Source organism: Pongo pygmaeus, chromosome 1 (genome assembly GCF_028885625.2).
Source record: "Pongo pygmaeus isolate AG05252 chromosome 1, NHGRI_mPonPyg2-v2.0_pri, whole genome shotgun sequence".
Lineage (NCBI taxonomy): Eukaryota > Metazoa > Chordata > Mammalia > Primates > Hominidae > Pongo > Pongo pygmaeus.
The window spans coordinates 118,079,717-118,103,358 of NC_072373.2; the positions used below are offsets into that span (position 1 = coordinate 118,079,717).

General features: G+C 35.7%; 2 protein-coding genes across 9 annotated transcripts in view; both read right to left on the bottom strand.

The window, feature by feature from the left end:
- RAP1A (RAP1A, member of RAS oncogene family) overlaps positions 1-23,642 on the bottom strand; it is a 93,739-nt gene that overhangs the window by 66,441 nt on the left and 3,656 nt on the right. For 2 of the 8 annotated variants that reach the window (XM_054466488.2, XM_054466496.2), the window contains exon 2: positions 19,337-19,430. The exons of 5 other annotated variants lie outside the window; for them this stretch is intronic. The gene's annotated coding sequence lies outside the window, so the exon portion shown is untranslated. The remainder of the gene's footprint in view (positions 1-19,336; positions 19,431-23,642) is intronic. One more of the 8 variants, XM_054466462.2, reaches the window with a different exon arrangement.
- Positions 15,854-16,193, bottom strand: LOC129021329 (large ribosomal subunit protein eL39). The gene has a single exon (XM_054466511.2). It carries the CDS (start codon positions 16,133-16,135, stop codon positions 15,980-15,982), a length of 156 nt encoding a protein of 51 aa, XP_054322486.1. The 5' UTR covers positions 16,136-16,193; the 3' UTR covers positions 15,854-15,979.

Sequence of the window (23,642 nt, forward strand, 5' to 3'; positions counted from 1 at the left end):
AAAAAGGAAAACTGACAGAGAATTTAAAGACAGACACACCCTGTCTCTCCAAATTAGAACAAAACATCACTAGCTCTAATTGGCAGGGATCTCCTATTAAATGGTCAGAGGTATACTAGTGGATAAAAACACACTAACATTTTTTAAAGCTTGCCAAACCCATGTCATGTTGTGGGAGAGAAAAAAAAGTGTAAAAAACAACCTGGTCATTTACTAAGGGTTCTATCAAATTCGCAGTGATGAGGGGTACAAAAGAAAAGATGTTTACTTGTACAAGAATTCCTTACTGCCTTCAACTATATAAAAATGAAGCAAAAAGAACTGTGCAGTGCAAATATGACTCATTAAAAATGCTTCTGAAAGAATTCCTGGTAAATATCTAAATTAATTATCTTTTTTTCAGCACCTGATATAAACACGTGTGCACGTGTGTTTAATCTGAGGAAAACCCCACAGCACAGGTTTTCCACCTCACTGAAGCATCAGCTTTGAGCCCTAAGTCCTTCATCTTCTCCCAGCTTATTGTTTCCCTTCCTTTTGTCCTAACCCATGACTCCAAGGGTGATCAACAGTGTAGCTTAGTAGTTAAGAAGACAGACTTTGGAACCTAGCTTCCTGGGTTTAAAGCCCAGTTCTGCCACTTACTAGCTCTGTAACCCTAGGCAAGTGTCTTAACCTCTCTGAGCCTCAGTTTCATCATCGGGATAACAGTGCCTGGCTCGCAGGGTTATTTGAGTAAATGAAATGGTAACTACAAAGCTCATTTATGTGCCCAACACAGAATGGGAGCTCTATAAGTTATACACCACCATCTTTGAGTTAGTCTTTGCTCAGACTCCTCTATTCCATGTATTCCTGTTGTTTCACCCGCAAATCAGCCAGTACACATCAACTGTTAGTGAATCTTAAACTTTCTCTTCATTGGTGGAGAAAATATTATTATATAACTGATGTCACTACTGCAAATTCCTGGTCTGAAATCTCACCTGGATCCTCAGTACTGCACATCAATCCTTTTACCAATCTCTACTCCACTTCCTCTCTCATTACCTCCCTTCTTGATAAAACTTAAGTCCAGTTACTATCATCTTTTTTCCTAAAGTCCCACTCAAAGGATGAGGCTGTCCCTTCTCACATTTAAGGTCAACCTTTCTACCTGCCCTATATATTTCCCCTGCAATTCCTACAAGCTAAAATCCTATAAGCCATACTTGACAGTACTCCCCATATATAATCAACAGTCAAGCTAGTTCCGCATATTTTGTTTCCTAAATAATTCTTTAAATTGCAAATTATTTTTATCCCTATTTCCACAGTGTTAATAAGACCCTCGTCATCTCTTAACCAAATTCCTCCAAGAGAAATCAAAGAGATTAAGGAGAATCAGCAGTGCAAATATCAGAAGCTGAGAGAGATATAATATTTTGATTGTTTTTCAGGTTGAGACTAGCTCCTTTTTCCACCAACTATGGATGTACTTCAAGAGGTAAAACAAACTCTTGAAATGTTATACAAAACAAAACAAAAACAAATCTTTTTTAAAGCATAGGTATAATCTTCTAGGAGAGAAGAGGGTCCAATATGTGGCCCCAAAATTTCAAAATTTCAAAGAGATCTATGACCCTCCCCCCTCCCCAAAAAAAGTTTCATTATTCTAGAGAATAAGGCCCAAGCTCATTATCAGGCCTTGTAACATTCTACATAATCTGGCTCTGATCCATGTTAGTTTTACCAGCTGACCATCTATGTGAGATATCAACAGTTGGCGAAGTGGACATCTTTTATTTGTGCATGTCTAGTATTCCTCCTTCTTTTGGTAACAGCCTTGTGACACTTTATTGGGAAACAATCCTTGTCTTCCTGAATGCAGCTGTGGTGAGAATGTCAATCAAGGTGTACCCACCTTTCACTGGGCAAGGGAGACATGTGACCTAAACTCAGCCTACACCAATCAGGCTGAGTTTCCCGGGAAGCTGAATCTTAGAGTGATGTGAGGAAGGAAAATGGCTAGAGCTGATTCTTTATGACTGTGGTACACTGAAGACATTGTTCCTTACTACTACCTAGGTCCCTACCCCTGCAAACTGCTCTGGTTCTTCTTGGGACTTCTTGAGGCTTAAGTGCTCACTTTTTACTTAAACTCTGTTATTCAACATCCTCCAAATAAACATTTTCTGCTTAAATTAACCATTTTAGCCATTTGTTCTTCCTTTTATTGAACAAATATATATTGAATCATGTAACGGTTAGTTGGACATGTCAACTTGGCTAGACTATAGTACCCAGTTATTCAAACAGATGGAAGTGTTGCCATGAAGGTATTATCTAAATGTGGTTAACATCCACAATCAGCTGACTTTAAGGAGATTATCGTCAATAATATGAATAGGCCTCATCCAATCAGTTGAAAAGCCTTAAGAGCAAAACTCAGGTTTCGCTGAAGAAGAAATTCTACCGAAAGACTGCATTATTAGCTTCAGCTAGAGAATCTGCAATGTGTTGGCCTGCCGTATAGATTTTGGACTTTCCAGTCCCCACAATCACATAAGCCAATTCCTTGAAATAAATCTCTTTATTTACATAATGTATGTGTGTGTGTGTCTGGTGTGTGAATGTGTGTATCGTCTTACAGGTTCTGTAGGTATCTGCCCAGTTCTCTGAGAGAAGACCTACTACATACTGGTGCTGATGATAAGCACGGGTTGTCATTTGCTTGTTGCTATGACTCTGAAATAAAGGACTCAGTTTCATGTACATCCACAAGGCATTTAAGTTAAATTCTGTACCAAAGAATAAAAACTCCAATGAACCATGATGGTTCTGTTGCTTGTAACCAAAGAACCCTAAATATAGTTATACATGTCATTGTTTGAGGAGGAGAGAGTTCACAGTTTCACTGTTTCAAATAGTGCTAATAAACAGCTTAAGCTCAAAGCTGTGAGTAGAATTTTAAAGTTCTAAACTTGATGCCAAAAAATTAACTTTCTAGATTATCCCAAAGTACAGAGAAATTTTAAAATGAAGGCATGTCCAAGAAAGAAAAGATGTCTAAAATAGTTATCAGAATGTGCAGGTTTGTTTACCCTACTTCAGGGGCCAGCACACTATGAGCCACAGGCCAAATCTGGGCCACTGTCTGTTTTTGTGTGGCTTGTGAACTAAGGACTGTTTCTATAGTTAAGGACACCTTCAGTGTCCATAAATAAAGGAGACACAATCACTCTCATTTGCTTATGTAAATGGCTGCTTTCACCCTGTAACAGCAGAGTTGAATATCTGCAACAGGGACCATATGGCCCCAAAATCCTAAAGTACTTACTATCTGGCCCCTTACAAAAAAAGTTAGCTGGCTGGGCGCGGTGGCTCATGCCTGTAATCCCAGCACTTTGGGAGGCTGAGGCGGGCGGATCACAAGGTCAGGAGTTTGAGACCAGCCTGACCAACATGGTGAAACCCCGTCTCTACTAATAATAACAAAAATTAGCCGGGTGTGGTGGCACACGCTGTAGTCCCAGCTACCCGGGAGGCTGAGGCAGGAGAATCACCTGAACCCGGGAGTGAGCCAAGATCACACTACACTCCAGCCTGGGCGACACAACGAGACTTTGTCTCCAAAAAAAAAAAAAAAAAAAATGCTGGGCGCGGTGGCTCACGCCTGTAATCCCAGCACTTTGGGAGGCCGAGGCGGGCAGATCACGAGGTCAGGAGATCGAAACCATCCTGGCTAACATGGTGAAACCCTGTCTCTACTAAAAATACAAAAAATTAGCCGGGCATGGTGGCGGGCGCCTGTAGTCCCAGCTACTCAGGAGGCTGAGGCAGGAGAATGGCGCGAACCTGGGAGGCGGAGCTTGCAGTGAGCCAAGACAGCGCCACTGAACTCTAGCCTGGGAGACAGCAAGACTCTGTCTCAAAAAAAAAAAAAAAAAAAGTTAACACCTACTCTAGTTTATCAGAGGAAGCATTAACTTCAGGAGGAATGAGCAAGAAAGGGGTAAGAAATGTCAGAAAATAGACTACAAGAAAGGAATAAACTAATTAACTGCTATTTATTGTACATTTACCATGCATAAAATACTGTTTTGAGCACTTTACATCTACTAGTATGTTTAATCCTCACATTTCTATGGGGTGGGGATTATTGTTCCTTTATTTTAAGTTAAGTTAATTTAATTTTTTGAGATGGAGTTTTGCTCTCATTGCCCAGGCTGGGGTGCAATGGCTTGATCTCGGCTCACTGCAACCTCCGCCTCCCGGTTTCAAGTGATTCTTCTGCCTCAACCTCCCAAGTAGCTGGGATTACAGGCATGCACCACCACGCCCGGCTAATTGTTGTAGTTTTAGTAGAGACAAGATTTCTCCATGTTGGTTAGGCTGGTCTCAAACTACCAACCTCAGGTGATCCGCCCACCTTGGCCTCCCAAAGTACTGAGATTATAGGATGAGCCACTGGGCCCAGCCTGCTGTCCCCATTTTATAGATGAGGCAAAAAGGCTAAAACTAACTTGTCCAAGCTCAACATACATAAATTATGGAACCAGGATTATAACTCTGGCACTGTGGCTCTAGCATCAGTGTGGTTAACTACAATACTATATTGCCCTACCAGTCATCTTCTTGTCTATCTAATCTGTACTATGCAAATATTATTTTTCTTTAGAATTAAAGTATACAAACACTATGGATGAACTAATACTAGAATAAATTAGAAATCTGTGGTGGTACATTTCTTAGAGAATTTAAAGGATTACAAAGACCTATATGCATGCACACACACACACACACACACACACACACACACACACACCTCCTTCCTTCTAGAAGGTAGAGAAACTGAGGAAGATGGCCCCTTGGATTCAACCATTGCTTTCCTGCAAACCATATTTGAACTCTGAAGCTGAGGCAAGCTTCTATATGCAGGCTAAGATAAAGAACGTTCTCCTCCCACATCCCCTGCATCATTATGACCAATTAATTAAGAATCTGGAATGTGGAGCCAGAATGTGGATATTTCTCAAAGCTCCCAGTTAAATCTAATGTATAGCCAAGCCAGCGTTGCAATCCACTACACTATACGTTCTCTCCTCTCAAGGAGAAGAGTGGTAAGAACAGAATAAGAGTGAAGGGAGGAGCAAGCAGAAAGATGAGAGAAACTTGACAAAACTTATCTCTGAAGAATGGAATTTTTATTTACTACCATGCTAATATAGAACTAGTCTTCATGTCTCATTGCTACACCTGAAGACTTAAAAACAAAAGGAATTGTAAAAAGAAAACTAATTATTTCTATATATGCATATATGTACATACGCATGTTTTTACAGGAAACTTCTGTAAGGATACACAGCAAACTGATAACTATTATTTCTGTTTCATTTGCATTCTTTTCTTGATCTGTACTTTTCAGGGCATTACCTGTATTCCTTTTAAAATACATTACTTAACAAAAATAGTGGCGTTTTTTGTTATTTTTTTGAGACAGGGTCTCACTGTCACCCAGGTTGGAGTGTAGTGGCACAATCATGGCTCACTGTAGCTTCAACCTCCCATGCTCAAGCAATCCTCCCACCTCAGCCTTCTGAGTATCCGGGATTATAGGTATGCACCACCACACCCTGCTAATTTTTTGTTTTAATTTTTGTAGAGACAGGGTCTCACTATGTTGCTCAGGCTCGTCTCAAACTCATGGGCTCAAGCTATCCTCCCACCTTGGCCTCCCAAAGTGCTGGGATTACAGGCGGGAGCCACCATGCCTGGTCAAAAATAGTGAATTATTAAAAAACCGTGTGACTAAAAGGATGTTCAAGGATTACTTTATTATTACTTTGAATAGGAAAATAATTATAAAAAAGGGCTAGTAAAAATTACTTAATACTTTCCTGAAAAACAGCTTACTTTTTAGTCACTACACAAAACATAAAAATCTCTCAACTTTTATGTACTGTGAAGATGTATACTCTAACAAATCTATTAAAGAATCCCTGCTATCAGATGGCTATTATTAATTAAAGTCTTACTGATACTAATATATCACAATATTTAGTGAGGAAAAAATGTTTTAAATAATGAGAAATAATAAAATGAAAACATTTTAAGTTTTATAAAACACAAAACATCACATAGTTTTACAATCACTTGTAATAGTCTCACATAATATTTAGTTAAAATCAAATATTGTCCTAAAAATAAATTACACATCCTCCTTACATGGACTATTCAGTTAAATGAATTTGAAGTTTTTATATGGCTTCTGTCTTCAAAAAACAAAGAAGTAGGCAATGGTGGAGGGTAAAGCTTTATCTAAGCAATCACAGGCTTGGCCAAAGGTCTAAGTGATAATGAGTTAATGCTCAAGCATGGGTTGTCATTTGTTTGCAGCTGTGATTCTGAGATAAAGGATTCGGTTTTGTGTACATTCACAAAGCATTTAGGTTAAATTTTGCACCAAAGAATACAATCTCTAACCTAGTTAAATGGTAAACCTCCACACACAAAATCACCATTGTGATGTTAATTTTCATAAACACCATGCAAAAAGCATACCACTACCATGAGGGGAAAAAGTTGGCTTTTCACTTTGATAGACGCAGACCCACAATCCAAAGCAAGGTAAACCTTTGTAATAAGCTTAACCTAGCTGTGGTGACAACTCAACTCCAAGGGAGGCTAGTGTCAGACAACAGTCCTGTCTGAAATGCCTGGGTACTGACTACCATTTTTTATATTTATTTGATTAGTTTTCATCCTAGCGGTGAGTGTAGTACTCTCATGAGAGATTTTTCATTACAAAGGTAAACTAACTCTTCCAAAACACTAAAACCATTTGAGAATCTCACCTGACAGTATGTCCTAAGGAAAAAAAAAAAAAAAGCTCATAATGTATTAGTTACTAATAGTATCAGAATCAACATTTAAATATTTTAACAATGCTGTGAGTGGCTACATTTAAAGAAAAAATAGTCTCAGAAAAAAATTAGCATTTTTAGAAACTAAACACACTTCTACTTTAAAAAGCAAAGTGTAATTCTTCTGCAATGTTTACTGTTTTCTCATAAAGAAACCTACATAAATCCAACAAAAACACTAGATTCTTAAAAAATCAGATTCTAATTCACTAAAGTGTTACCTACTATAACATCTATTCTGACATTTTGAGCTATATTAGACTAAACCTCAGGAAAATCTATGTATAACTCTGAAGGTAACACATAAGTAGAGAACTACAGAAATAAGCAGAAACAACACAGTATGATGTACCTAAACTAAACACATTACCAGAAATGTGAAAAAGACAGTGTATCTCCTTTAAAAAGAATAAAAGCCTGATAGTAGAAAGAGTATAAGTCCAAAATACTTCAATCAATAAACCAAAGATTAAAAGGCATATTTGACAGAAATGTTATGGTTCCAAGTATTACCAGAAAGCTCACAGCTCAATAGCTTGTTTGTTCACTATGCAACTTTGATGTGCCTTTAGAGTTCTGCATTACTGCCAGGACCTAAAAGTCCTCAAAAATCTGTATTATTCTAGACTATTTAAAATACATACACTTGTATTAAAAAAAAAAAAAAGATAAAAACCAAACACCTAGCCAAAATTCAACTGTGACTTATCTGCCTATTAGAACATGTTATATTTCCTGATACAAAAGTAATTAAAATCTGGTCCAATACCAGAGTAGGCAAATAAAGGAATGAAAAAAATAGAAAACACAGGGTACGGTGGCTCACACCTATAATCCCAGAACTTTGGGGGGCAAAGGTGGGTGAATGGCTTGAGCCCAAGAGTTCAAGACCATTCTGGGCAACATAGCAAAACACTGTCTCTACAAAAAATACAAAAAGTTAGCAAGGCATGTTGGCATGCGCCTGTAGTCCCAGCTACTCAGGAGGCTGAGGTGGGGGAATCACCTGAGTGCGATAAGCCTTGACCCTGCCACAGCATCCCAGCCCGGGGGTAGGAGTAAGATCCTGTCTCAAAAACAAAAACAGAAAAGAAAGAAAGAAAGAAAAACACAGAAAAAGACCTGCACATATAAAGTACTTTCAATTCTTAAATGACCCAGAATTCTATTACAAATGGGAATTTATGCTGTAGAAATAAAAAACAAAGACATACGCAAAAACGAAACAAAATGGGAAAGGAAAGATCCTTCCGTAGAAGAATGGACAAATTACTATGTATCATACAGTTTACAATAATGAGGTAGAATTATACATAGTGATATGAGATGACCAAAATCTCTCAGGCAAAATGCGTTAGGCAAAAAATCAACTTGCTATAGTTAAGGAACAATATATTTTTCTTTTTTAAAAGACAGACATAGCTATATAAAATTATTTATATGTAGTTTTTATATAAATAATATATATAGCTATTTATGTTAGGATATATACAGGAAAAGGCTAGACAAAGATTCATTTTAATGGTGGCTGTCCTTGGAGAAAGGGACTTTCCCTTTCTAAGTCATACACACCAAAAAATATTAAAACGTACAGAATGAAGTAATTCTACTTTTCGGAATTTATCCTACAGAAAAAATTAAGGATGCATGGAAAAATTCAACTATAATGATATTCATAGGACAACTTTTATAATAAAAAATTGAAAACTATAGACAAATCATTTAAACAAATGATGGCAAATTCACATACTACTATACATCTATAGTATTTATCCATTAGAGATGATACTGTTAAAAGATACTCATTTATCATGAAAATTCACAAAATATTAAGAAAAAAAGGAGCATGAAGTATTATGTATCTGATTTCATTTTCATCAAAGAAAAGGCATATATGCATTGAACATCACTGAGAAAGATGTGAACCAAAATGTTAACAAGTTGTAAGGTAAAATTAAAGGTGATTTTTCTTTTGGCTTATTGCATGCATTCTCAACAGGAGCAGTATCACCACCAATGGGGTGAAAATTGGCTCTTGGGGGGCAAAAAAATAATTCTTATTCTTTTAGTCCATAAAACACAGATACACATACAATACATAAACAACTATACAGTTATATCTGTGGCATTAAAATTTCATGAGGGGGACAATTAGAAAAATATCTAAAAAGGCTGAGAAATAATGTCTAATAGGCACTTTCTTATTTTTTTCTACAATGAACTTGGTATTACTTGAGTTTGACTTAAGTAATCTATGTACATTTAACTAATTGAAAAAGTAAAACAAAACATAACCATGGAAAGCTAAGATATATCATTAATTTTCATTATTAACTATAAAATGTGCTTCTTTATTCCTATGGCTTTAAAAATATAATACAAACCATTTTTTAAAAATAACACTAAAATGAAAATATAGAGATAAATAAATTGAAAAAGCATCTCATCAGAATCATCTGAGGATCACCTACAGGAGTAAAATACAGCACCCTAGCCCTATCACAGACCCATAAAATCAGTATCTCTGCAAGGTTATGAGGTATACCGGAGTAGCTTTTATTAAATGAAGCGCACTTACATCACACCACTCCATGGAAATATGAAATCTAGATAGGAAATATATTTTAATTTGGCCTGAGAGATTTAAAAAATTATGTACTGAAGTAATAGAAATAATATAAGAGCCTAGAAATCTAGAAATTCCCAGTAAACTCACCCCTTTCCTTTAAGGAATTCAAAGATTTACATTTCTTGGTTGGGAGCAGTGGCTCATGCCTGTAATCCCAGCACTTTGTGAGGCCAAGGCGGGTGGATCACCTGAGGTGGGGAGACTCAGCCTGACCAACATGGAGAAACCCTGTCTCTACTAAAAATACAAAATTAGCCGGGAGTGGTGGCGCATGCCTGTAATCCCAGCTACTCAGAAGGCTGAGGCAGGAAAATCCCTTGAACCTAGGAGGTGGAGGTTGCAGTGAGCCGAGATCACATCACTGCACTCCAGCCTGGAAAACAAGAGTGAAACTCCATCTCCAAAAAAAGAAAAAAAATTTACATTTCTTCACAAACTACCAAACACACCTTATTGTTCATTATCTCTACTGGGCGCAAGACATTGTGAAGAATAGAAAAGAAATAAGCAACACTCACGAATTGAACTGCTACTAAAATAAACTTACTTTATTGCCATAGTGTTGCCGAAAATCAAGAGTTTATCTAAATCTGCAAAAACCAGTATTAACTACTGGCTTTCTCTGGGCACTATATTCACAAAGAAACAGTTTTTAATTCTAGGATGAAAATTAAGTAGAGAACAAAAGTCACGTCACTGTTGGGTAATAAAAACTGGGATACTGTCAGCTATATTCAATTCTCTAGTTAACAGACTTGTTCAGCACGTCAGCCTTGAATTCAAAATTTTGCCTATACCAGATTATAAATTTTTCATGCTAAATACTTTAGGTCTAAACTATTAAGTCGTGAATGCCAAAGATTTATTGCATACATAAACAATGAAACTACCTAAGTGAGGAGCTAACCGTCCCACTTAATTAATGGGGAAAACACAGGGTTGACCAAAATAGGAGATACGTGGCATAAGATTGGCATAAGATATTGTTCCATTCCCTAGGGATCTTTTACCTCAGTTTCATAGAAACATCAATGCCGGCCAGGCACAGTGGCTCACACCTGTAATTCCAACACTTTGGGAGGCTGAGGTGGGGGGATCACCTGAGGTCACAGGTCAGGAGTTCAAGACCAGCCTGGTCAACACTGTGAAACTCCATCTCTACTAAAAATAAAAAGATTAGCCGGGTGTGGTGGCCCAAGCCTATAATCCCAGCTACCTGGGAGGCTGAGGCACCAGAATTGCTTGAACCCTGCAGGCAGAGGTTGCAGTGAGCAGAGATTGCAGCCACTGAACTCCACCCTGGGCGACAGAGTGAGACAGTTTCAGAAACAAAACAAAACACTAAGGAAAAAAAGAAACATCAATCCCAACTTTGGGGTAATAACAGCTGCAATAATTTTAAGTGCTTCTTGTACCTCAGGCATGCTTATTTAATCCTCAAACAAGATATAGATATTGTTCTTTCTCCACTGACAGATGAGAAAACTGAGAAAAACTGGTAGGCACTACATGCAAACTTTTGCCAAGTGTTTTGCCTGCTGACCACAAATACAAACGACCAAATATTCAAAGCAAGATTTTGCATACCATTTATATAAATAAGTTTAAATCCTATAATTAAACACTTATCCATAAAACAGCATATGATGTAACTGAAGCAAATCTGAGTTAGAAGAATCAAAAGGTTTCCAAGGCAAGGTACAACAGTACAAAACCTTTCCTATTTCTCCCATCCCCATGCCCAGAAAATGGCAACTTAATTTTGTGTCTGTTTTAGTTTTAAAGGAAAAATGTTTACCATAACATAAAATTCCATTTCAGAAATCCTATTTATTATTTGTAAAGCCTTTAACTCATTTTATCACCTAAGAATCTTTATCTTTAAAAGCTTTATTAAATTTAATTTCATATTCTATAATGAATTGATTTTAGAACTTTTAGTTTGATTATCAAATATGTGAACAGGCCAGGCATGGTGGCTCATGCCTGTAACCCTAGCACTTCGGGAGGCCGAGGCGGGCAGATCATGAAGTCAGCAGATTGAGACCATCCTGGCCAACACGGTGAAACCCCGTCTCTACTAAAAATACAAAAATTAGCTGGGCGTGGTGGTGCGTGCCTGTAATCCCAGCTACTCAGGAGGCTGAGGCAGAAGAATCGTTTGAACCCAGGAGGTGGAGGTTGCAGTGAGCTGAGATCACACCACTGCACTCCGGCCTGGCAACGGAGTGAGACTCCGTCTCGAAAAAATAAATAAATAAATAAATATATATATATATATATACACACATATACACACACATATATACACAAAGAATGTAAAGTTCATAAAGGGCTTAACAAGGGAAATAAAATATCATAAGACATATAATAATACATATAACATATAACGTATAATAAAATATCTATAACCCACACATCAGAGATAACAATCTAGGTCTTTTGGTGTTTCCTTTTAGCCTATATTCTACACATGAATAGATATATATTTTAAAAATAAGTACTAAAATCATACTATGTAAACACTGGTAATCTGCATTTACCAATGTAACAATAGAGAACTTTTTAAAAATAGCACAGACAAATGCAATTTTATGATTGATTTTCTATAAAACACTTTGGCCTATATAACTAAAAAATAGTTTATTATATTGTGAAAATTAACCAGGGAGGGAAGAGATAGTTGGTCCTTCAAATAAGGGGCACTCTCTCAAATATTTGAATGTTTTTAAAAATCATCTTTAAATTTTACTGATTAAATAGCCAATTTCCTTGCACTATTAAAAAATTTCACATGTCCATCTTTGGTATGCCAACACACAGAGGACACTGAACATGTGGTTATGGGAGTGTTGTTATAAATGCAAAAGATCAAAACTGACTACAGGCTCAGCCCAGAACACTAGAACTTAAGCAGAGTCAGCTAAGAAAACCACAAAGCAATGATTCTTTATGTCCAGTATCTAAGGCCTACTATAGCTTATGTACACATGTAGGCAGATGGCACTGAGTGGTGACACAATCTCAAGAATGTTCTGTTGTGACAGCAGTCCACGTCTGAAGCCTAATGGGAATATTAGGACAAGTATATCATCTAAAACCCTCCAACCCATGGTTTCTACTGCAGATTTTGGTTGGTTCTTGAATTATAATGCTATCATATTCCAATGTAAAAGTTGTAACACTTGAGTGAAATACTAGTCAGAAGTTATTAAACAGTAATCTAAAATTCAAAGGGATGTTTTACAACTAAGGTTTGTCCTAGGTGTGAAACTCAGTATTCAAAAGACACAGAAACTTTTTTAAGAGTATATACTATTTGACCAATTTTGAGATACTAAAGTCCCAGGCTTCTTACCACTTGAACGAAAAAGAAACACTACCGAAATAACCTAATATATGAAAATCTAAACATGCAAATAAAGGTGTGTCTGATTATAAGATTCTCCCTCCCAAATCACTTGCCTATGGTTTTTCTTAAGTTAATCTGATATCCTTAAATAATCACACCAGTTTTTATAGATACACATCTACAGAGCAAATTGATACTTGCATTTTATATGCCAAACAATTTTCTGAAGCATAAAAACTTCGTGCCAGGGGTTATGTATGTCATTACTAAATCAATTGTATGATTAGAATGGAGAACAGCAGGATGCAACAGTAGGGCAGTCTAAAGCTGATATACAGAAATCCACCAGGAAAAATTAAAAACCAACACTTTGAGGATACCAAGAACCAAAATATCATATAAAGTTATCTTTTATAGACCTGTCATAACAAGTATCAGACAACTAGAAACAAATTTTAAAATATGTTACTTCACAACAACCCTCTTCATTCAATCTAGGTTTATTGTCCTTTCAACTCAAACCAACAAGACACCATACCTCATGAAGTAGTAATTATACTGCCACAAATGGTGACAGATTAATCACATTCTCTCTGAAGGTCCCTGCAGGCTGCAGTATCTTTTTTTTTTTTTCTTTTTTTTGAGACCAAGTTTTGCTCTTGTTGCCCAGGCTGGAGTGCAATGGCACCATCCTGGCTCACGACAACCTCTGCCTCCCAGGTTCAAGGGATTCTCCTGCCTCAGCCTCCTGAGTAGCTGGGATTATAGGCATGCGCCACCACGCCCAGCTAGTTTTTTTGTATTTTTTTCTTTAGTGGAGACAGGGTTTCTCCATGTTGGTCAGGGTGATCTCAAACTCCCGACCTCAGGTGATCCGCCCGCCTCCACCTCCCAAAGTGTTGGGGTTGGGATTACAGGCATGAGCCACCACACCAGGCCGTAGCCTCCAATATCTAATCCAAAGTATTCTACTCCTTCAACCATAATTTACCTCCTCCAAGCCCTCATTCCATCAATTTCATTTCTCTTTTTTGAGAAAATAAATTCCTTTTCCACAGTCTAGCATGTCAACTTCCATGTTATTCCCCTATGGTAAATTCTGTATCATAATTATGTTCCTTTCTCAACCTTACTCTGATTTCTTTCAATTTCTCAATTACCTATATTTACTTTCATCCTCTAGGTATCCATTCCTATGATATTCATTTAAAAGAATACTAAACTTAAAATTTATTAAGATATTAATTAATTTGAAGGATTAGAAACTTTATAAACACAGGGTTTAGAGATTTCATACTCCTATTCTGCCTGGGTATAGGCATTAGTTAAAAAAAAAAAAAAAAAAGCCCTCATTTATCCTACTAACCATTAAATAACCCAGAATTATCAGTTCATATTTCTGAGCAACAAATCACACACTTTGATATTCTAATAGAAGACAGAAACAAACACATGCCACCAACCCTGCCCCACTCCCCACAGACTGTGATAGATATTAGGTAGACAACTAACATTGGCTACATAAACATTTGGACTACTGTAATTCCATCACCTCATTTCAGAATACTAAATTCTTAAATGGTTACAAAAAAAATTAAGATATAAACAGAACCAAAAGATGTTATTGATAATGAACACTATGGTGCAAAGCAGACTTTTTTTTTTTTTAAAGCTGAAAACTCTACAAATTACTCAGTTAACAAAGCCTAAGAGAAAATTATACTTTGTAAGTGTTTGGCCTTTATTTCTCTCCTCAGGATTTTTACCATATGATTTATGAAAAAAAGAGACAGGTTAAGTCACTTTATTTCTGAAGAAATTTTCTAGACTCATTTAGGAGAAAAATGGTGTGACTCACTGAAAACAGTATAGGGACAGAGGCAGTCTCCTGTCATTTACTCATTCATTCATTCAGGTTTACATTTAAGCAAGATACAAATATGTATTGATCACCTATTTTCTGCTTTGTATTGCAAAAGTCCCTTCTTCTGGAAGTTTACTATCCACATGATCCTCTATAATTAGAGCTGTGTAAATTTTCACAAATTACATAATTACTTTGAGTTTCATCACCTGTAAAAAAACTGGACAATAACAATATCTACTTTGTAGATTTACTGTGCAAATTAAATAGGATGTAAGGGGTCTACACTCAAAAACATATGAGTTCCTTTCTCCCTGTAGGTCCATTACAGATAGGACATTAATCAATGGCTCCCAACCTTTCTATAAAAAAACTCTATTCTATTCCATGGATTTCACGTGTTTAAAGATTTTCGTCTACCAACTGCAATGACATCTTATTAATCCCATAAGTAAAAGCCAATCAAAATTCTCAAATTGCCAAAGACTTAAAAACTAACAAAACCCAGTGCTAGGATCTTGAAGGGATAAGTACAATATTTTATTTCCTTAACAATCTGCAAATCGCTACAATGTATGACAATGATTTGAGTCAATATAATCATTGGTCAAAGAAAAGATACATAATATTTTATCTGTATAAGTCTATTTAGAGTAAATGCACAATTTTCATTTGACTTTTTGTAATACTAATCATAATTCCTTTCTATCTCTGCAGATCCCTGGGAAAAACCCAATTTATGGACCAGGAATTAGTGATTCTGTATGTCTAGAAAAACTACTGGTTACCCTACAGATTTAAATGAGTATTATTAGTAACACCATCTTCAAATTCACAAGTTGCATATATTTACCCATAAAGAGAAATAATGATATCCAGTGAGCTGTTCCCTATCAACCTCATCTACCAGGGTTTTCCTAGCCTTGTGATGACAAGGGTCTTTTTGTTCTTCCTCAAACATGATGATCTGCTTCCCACTTTAGGGCCTTTGCACCAACGGGCCCTTTCTCTGCCTGGTTCATTCTTCTTTTTTTTTTTTTTTTTAAAAAAACGAAAGGCCTCACATATTTATTACTGAACCCAGCCAACCAATGTGTTCATTCATAACAGATTCAGAGAGGAAAACACGTCGAAATCTCCAGATAGTGGTGACATTTTCAGCTTGATATGGTAACATGATCGTGACCTTCAGACAGCATAAATATGTGTGCCATCTCATGTGCAATTCCTTATAGACCCAGCTTGGTTCTTCTCCAATGTCTCCTTTTGGAGTTGTACCTGATTTTATTTCCAGTTTTCATCCGAATCCACTGGGGAATGGGACGATTTTGCTTCTGTTTCTTGGCCAGGAATCGCTTAATCCTGAAAGTCTTGTGAGAAGACATGGCGAGAAGCGGAGTCAAGAACACACCACGATGGCGGAGAAAGGAAAAGAGCTCATTCTTCTTATATACTGTTATGTGTCTGGCATTTTGTAATTCGGGTGCCACATTAAATATCACCATCTCAGTGAGCTTTTCCACAACACTCAATTTAAAACCCTTTCATCATTCTCTATCATTTCATCTTGCTATAGTTTCTTCATGGCATTTGGGACCTCTGAAATTATCTTATTTACTTGTTTTTCTAGTGTGTCTCTCTACTATCATCAACCCTTCAGTGGTATAAAAATTGCCATGAAAGCACGTCTTATTCACTGCTAAATCTGTGGTTCCTAGAATAGTATTAAGCACTCAATAATCACTCAATAAATACATGTTGGACGACTAACCAAACTGTTTATTATTACTGAAGGGAATGACTGATTTCTTAGTCAAGAATTTATATTTAGCATTCAAAATTGCTGATTCAAAAGGAGTATGAAAAAATCTTCTGATAAAGAAAAATGTACATAATATTCTATTCAACCAGTACACTTCATTTTGTTTTATTTTAATCCTTCGGGACAGAAGCATATAAAAGTCTTTTCATATTTCAGACATTTCGTATGTCACCTCATGTAAAAATTAAATGAACTATCTTATAACAGTATACCATAAACTGCTAGCTACTTAATTTAATAATTTATTTTTTCTGTCAAGATGCAAGCACGTTTCTAAAAATGTAAGACAACAAGCCATCATAGTGACAATGCCAGAATGGCCCAAACTAAGGACTATGCTATTCTCTCAGCTATAGTTTAAGGAGTAGGAGTGATGGGGAGAGAATGACTGTAGTTCAGATTTCTGCTGGACAAACAGGCAGAAGTATCCTCAAACCTATTCAAAAGAGACTCTTATAGTTTGTAGACATTAAAATCATCATTTTGAATATCTGAGGTCCCTTTAGCAAATGAAATTTCATTCAGTTGACCAGATCTGGGCTTTTGCAGATTCACATAGGAAAAACACAGTATTTGTAAAAAAAAGTCACACGCACACAATCCCCAACACTACAAGCACTGTGAGTTACATTTGCTTATTAATTTAAAAATATTTTCAAGGATAGTTTTAAAGGGAAGAGATTTGAATAAAAATAATAAGTACTTTATTTCTGAATTTAGGCAGTATTTGGAAACTAAAAGAAACATTAAGAAAGGTATGACGACTCACTGTTTTAAAAAATGCAAACACCTTAGAAGTATCACAAGCCTGTATTTTTTTAAATTGGTGGTTGCTTCTTTTCTCCATTGGAAGATACCGAGCAGACAATTCACAGTTCATGTGAGTTTACTTATCAGTCAAAAAGAAATACTATTAATATCAATCTCTGGCTAACTTGCTTTATATTATTCAGTCAAGTGGAAAGTATGAGTAGAGCTCTAGTCAGGTACTAGAATGACTAAAAATGGCATCTGCAAACTCTCTTTTTTTTAAATCAGGAAAATTCAGGGCTGAGAGAGAAAACAGGAATACTAAAAGTAATGTTTTTCTAAACATCATACACACAATTTCCCATTTTTTTGCTCCTATATTTTACTTAGAAGCTGCTTAACAAACAAGAAGTCTATATTTCACTTCACATCACCTCTGCTCACACGACTGGTGTTTTTAAAGTCCTGCAGGAATCACAAATGCTACAAAAACCACATGCAGAAGAATTTCACCTTACAGTGAAGAGTTTTAAGGTAATAGCTCCAGAAATACAAAGTCTAAAAGCGAAGATATCCCGTTAACTAAGAACTCAAAATGCTAACTAAATAAAATTACTGCAGGAGATTGTACATATATATTTTTAAAAGCATAAATATATGCTTTTTACTGATGAAATGATGGGAATCTTGGAATGTTTTATCCTTCAATTTTTAAAAAGACAATAGTAACAACCAAAGTGTACTGAGTCCCATCTTCTCTCAAAGGCTGCCTAACTGCATGTAAGCCTAGGCTGTTTCTTTTGAATTTAATCTCCAAATTGGTTGTACAGATCTTCACAAACATAAAGCCTAAGCACTTCCTCCAAAACCCTCCCTCTTGTTTTCCTTTAAACCCTCAGATCTTACCTTACCTGTGTTACTATTAATCCAGATTCCCTGTCTTCAACCTCTTCCTTCCTCAATTCATTCTCTACTCTACAAGCAAATTCATCTGCTTTTTGATGAATGCTTTTATCATTTTCCACGTACCAAAGCTTGTACTCCTGAAAAAGTCTACACTTATCAACCTAGCATTCAATGGCTTAAAAGTCTAGCCCCAATCTCCATAATTCTCCCTTATCTCCATATTTTCTAACTATACAAAAGCCTAGGCTTCTTCTGTCAAATTAATCACCTGTCCTCCAACTTCTCCTGAACTTTCTTTCTATCTTGGCACATGCCATTCCTACCACAAAGAATGTCCACCATTCCCCTCCTGCTGCCACTGCTCACCACAGACCATTTGCATTTCAGTATTTATTCATGTAAACAAGAACACAAAAATGAGATATTTCTTGCCCTTGAGGAGACTGGCAGAAAAAACAAATTTAACGAAAATAGCTAGTTTTTATTAAATACCTATGTGCCAAGTGGTCTTACACATTATTCTAGTCCTCTCAACAATCCTATGGGGTAGATATTATTCTCCTTTTATAAAAATAAGGAAGCCAAGGTGTAGAAAAATCAAATCATACACATATTTAGCAGGTTGCCTCAAATCATGTACTTAGTAAGTGGCAAAGCAAGGACACAAACCCAGGCTGCCTAACTCCAGAGCTACTGCTCTAAACATTAACAGATTTTTTTTTGTTTTTTCAAAGTCAGAACCATGTGACTACCCCCTTCATCTATCTGAAATAATTTAGTTTTACATAATATTTATACTTATTACATACTATAAAACAAGCTTTCTCATGTTTGTCATTTTAATAAAAGAACATTAAAATTCTAGCTCTCCAAAAAAAAAATGCTCAAATTCCAACTTTACTCAGTAATTTTTTTTTGGTCACAGATTACTTTTACCTAAAATATTTTTAAAGAAACTCATTTCAATAAGTTTTTTGGAAGACAACTGCAAATTTCTTTCATACACTATGATGGTTTTACAGATTATTAATAATATGAGGATTTCTGCTATTACCACCCAAGAATGTAACAGATATCTATCACATTGGCAAAGATTGTAAAAACTGACCTACTCAATGCCATTGAAGGTGCAGTGAGACACATACTCTTATACACAGGGTAATCACCCTCTGATCCAGTTATCCCACTTCTGGGAATCTATCCTACAGGAAGAAAAAAAAAACAGAGATGCAATCAAAGATACATGTACAAAAAATGTTTGTCCCAGTGTTATTTAAAACAGTAATATTATAAAGAATCAACTTTAAAGTCTCAAACTAGGAGACCAACATCCCATTCAGGAAAAAAAAAAGTATGATCAAAACAGTATATATAAAGTTATAATTCTAAGTTTCATAAAAAAATAAATAAATAAAAAATCTGTACATGCAAGAACAAACTGGAAAAATGTATATTAAAGTATCAGTAGTAATTTTTTCTAGATGATAGGATCATGGATGTTTTCAATTTATTCTTTACACTTAACATTTTTTTCAAAATTTGCCACAGTATAACATGAATTACTTTAAACAGAAAAAAAAATGTTTAAGCAGTTATAACCACTGAAAAAGATCCTGAACGCAACAAGGGCATATTACTTGGAATAAGAAATACATTTCCTAGTGCAAAGAAAACGTCAGACTTGTTTCCAGCTTCTATTATGCCCAGCAGCTTGTTTCCAGCTTCTACTATGCTCACCTTTACTTTTAGGTTGTGTAAAGAATGTCATCCAAAACTCAGTAGTACCTGTATTTATGAAACTGTACAAGGCTCACTATCTAAAAGTCAGCCAATGTTCCAAGAGAAAGAATCACAGTTAAATGGACTATTTTATTATATATGTCTACTGAGAATAATACATGTCTAATTAATCCAAACTCAAAACATGCAAAAATGGAAAAACCAGAAAAATTACTCTCATTTTACAAACTAACTAAATATATTATTGTTGCCTTATAAACACATAATAATTAATTAGGTCGGGAGAGAAGAGGATCTTGAAAATAAAACTGTCAAGCTAACAACATTCACTAAAAATGCACATTTATGCATGTTGTCTATTTGCACATTTCTGTCCTAGCAGATAGTTGACTTTAGTGGCAAAGGATGATTTTAATCAGTGTAGAAAAAAACATTAACATGCCATTCTACAAAACAACTTCTGACGTTAAACAGAGAACTGAAATTGCTAGCTGAACCAGGAAACAACTTCCCTACAATGTGTGTATATACATGCGTGTGTGTGTGTGTGTGTGTGTGTGTGTGTGTGTGTGTGTGTGTGTGTGTGTGTGTGTGTGTGTGTGTGTGTGTGTGTGTGTGTGTGTGTATACGTATGCAGAAAAGCTATTTACAAAAAATAAGTCTTGGACTGAAGTAAAACAGGCAGTAAAGCAAACAATTCTTATTTAACTCTATTTTAAACAACTGGGAAACTGATTTGGTCTAATACTCATAAGCTGTGAGAAAACAAGACCACTGAAATAGCTGTTCACCAACTAAGGGAATTTGAAATGTTCACAATTTATTTTACTTAAAAAATGAGTATCATTCTATTTTCACTCTATCATGAAAATACAACACTGATTTATAAAACACATGACAGGATGTGGCAAACAAAATAAACTGCTAGACTATAAATTCCTTCAAGCAGAAACTACACCTTCACATCTCAGTATCCATCAAAGAGCCTAATTTGGGGTTACTTAAACATCTGTTCAATGACTGAATCTGAAATCTATTAATGAAATTATGAATTAACTGTGATGGCACACGCCTGTAGTCCCAGCTACTCAGGAGGCTGAAGTGGGAGGATAGCTTGAGCTCAGGAGGTGGAGAACAGCGTGGGTGATATAGCAAGACTCTGTGAAAGAAAAAGGAAGAAAAGGGAAATAGAAAAAGAAAAAGAAAGAGGAAGAGAAGAGAGAAAAAGGAAAAGAAATTATGCAACCTTTTCACAAGCATAGGATGGAATTTAAAGGGTAGTTCCAAAGGTATCAATAGATTTGGGCTAGATTGTTAACTGTGTAAAACTGAAAGATTAGCGTTAAATTTTAACTGCTACAATATTTAACTTAGTGCCTGCTTGCTTAATGTTTTATAATATAGCCAACTTGTCTAGAACAGAATGATCCTACTGATAAATGAATTTTAAAATATCACTGAAAATACAGTGAGTGAATTTACTCTCTGGATTACATATCTGACATATCTGAAATGTATAGTCAGCAATAAGAGATTTCCACTACTAACTTAGAGTCATATAAACTGCAATTGGGATATGTCCAAATAGTTGCATTCAGTTCTTTGTGCCTCTTTTTATAGTTTTGTCTTTTCTAAAGACAAAAACAAAACAAAAAAGAAAACAGTTAAAAAACGAAAGACAGCTAAACCACAGTCCTATCATGAACAAAATTATCTTTTACCTCCAGAATAAGTGGGTACAGCACTGCACTGCAAAAAACCATGAATGAGTAACATGTTATAGGTGTATACACCTAGAAGTTCAGGTAAGGCACTTCAAGTTTTAATTAACCCAATAGTATCTTTTATTAGCTTTTTTAGTTTAATATACTGCTATTCTTATGAAATATGGCCTAATTTAAATACATTTGGACACTAAAACATATGATTACATATTTAATTTTAAATTTGGTTAACTTTAACACTTTGAACCACTCTACCAGTGTAAACTAAATAGGTTAGAGGTAAGAAACACTGGGAAAATTTGAGTGATTTATAAAGAAATTTTTTTTCAGATTTATCTAACCTAAATTTATATAGCCTAAGTAAACAAGTCATTAGTGCTTTTAAAAAAGCCATTAACTTGTCTACTGATTGGAGTTTATTTCATAAAACATTTAATTTTCCATGCGTATATCATGTATTTCTGAAAATTTTATTAAAAGAATTATTTTTAAACCACCTATAAAAGCACGTTATTTCCTGTTTCAACTGTACCTTAATAACCATACATAATTTCCTTTTTTTATTGGTGCATGTGTATATGCATGTTTGTACCTTCTACCTCTAAAAGGCTTATTTTCAAGCGGAAATGAGAGCACGGCATGGTTCTCTGTTGAACTGCTTTGTTGATCAGAACCTCATGATAATGAACAAAGCTAAGCTTATAGGCTCAATACTCATCTGGATCATTTAACTTTGAAACAAAGTGCCCTCTTAACCAGTCATCTCACAACTGTGTGCAGGGGACTGAGAGAATGTGAATTATGCGGTGCAAATCTATACCACTATTACAAAAGTTTCAAAATGTAAATGAGCTAATATTAACATTATCTTTGTATATGAAAAACTAAAAGCACATAAAAACTACTGCTTGTAATCCCCATACTTCATGCACACAATAAAAGAAAAAATGGACACTTCATCTGTCTCAGTAACATACTAAAGCTTAAGTATTTTTGTTTAATGCTAATCTTTTTCATAAGATATGAATCTGGCATTAAGTAATGCAGCAATTATATGACATCAGAATAAGCAAAAAATTCTTGGAAATAGGCTGTAACTCTTCTTACAAATGATTAGATGTAATCAATTAATTGTTATAACCAATTAATTTGAAAAGGGACATTATAAACAAGTAAACTTACATTCACAATTTCAAATGTATCCCAATATTAAAATATAAATGCTTTACATTAGTTATTTTCATTGACCAACTAAAATAAGAGAATTTTAGAATCACGAGATTAGAAGTGATCTGAGGTTCAATGAACATTTATGGTGTCCCTATCACATGTCAGAAACAGAGCAAGGTGCTTTCAAGTAACTCAAGTGATTCAACCCACTCCCTTGTATAGATGTCAAAGCTCCCCACCTATGCCAAATCAAGCCATCTAGGTTCCAGAACCAGAAATTCTGGGCAAAGCCCTCACAGTGGTAGTTTTCTATCAAAACTGGCTGGTGTCATCATCCCCTATAAACCAAATAAAATTTCAATGTTGACCTATTTAACAAAAACAATAGTCTCAGCCACAGGAGTCCAGCACTTTGGGAGGCCGAGGCGGGCGGATCAAGAGGTCAGGAGTTCAAGACCAGCCTGACCAACATGGTGAAACTTTGTCTCTACTAAAAAAATACAAAAATTAGCTGGATGTGGTGGCACGCGCCTGTAATCCCAGCTACTCAGGAGGCTAAGGCAGGAGAATCCCTCGAACCTGGGAGGCAGAGGTTGCAGTGAGCCGAGATCACATCACTGTACTCCATCCTGGGTGACAGAGCAACACTCTGCCTCAAAAAAAAAAAAAAAAAAAAAAAGTCTCTTTTTTGAACTATAAAAAATTACAACAATTAAAAAATTCAACTGTGAGTCTTCAACTAAGTACCTACACAATTTACTGCAACGAACAAAACATGGG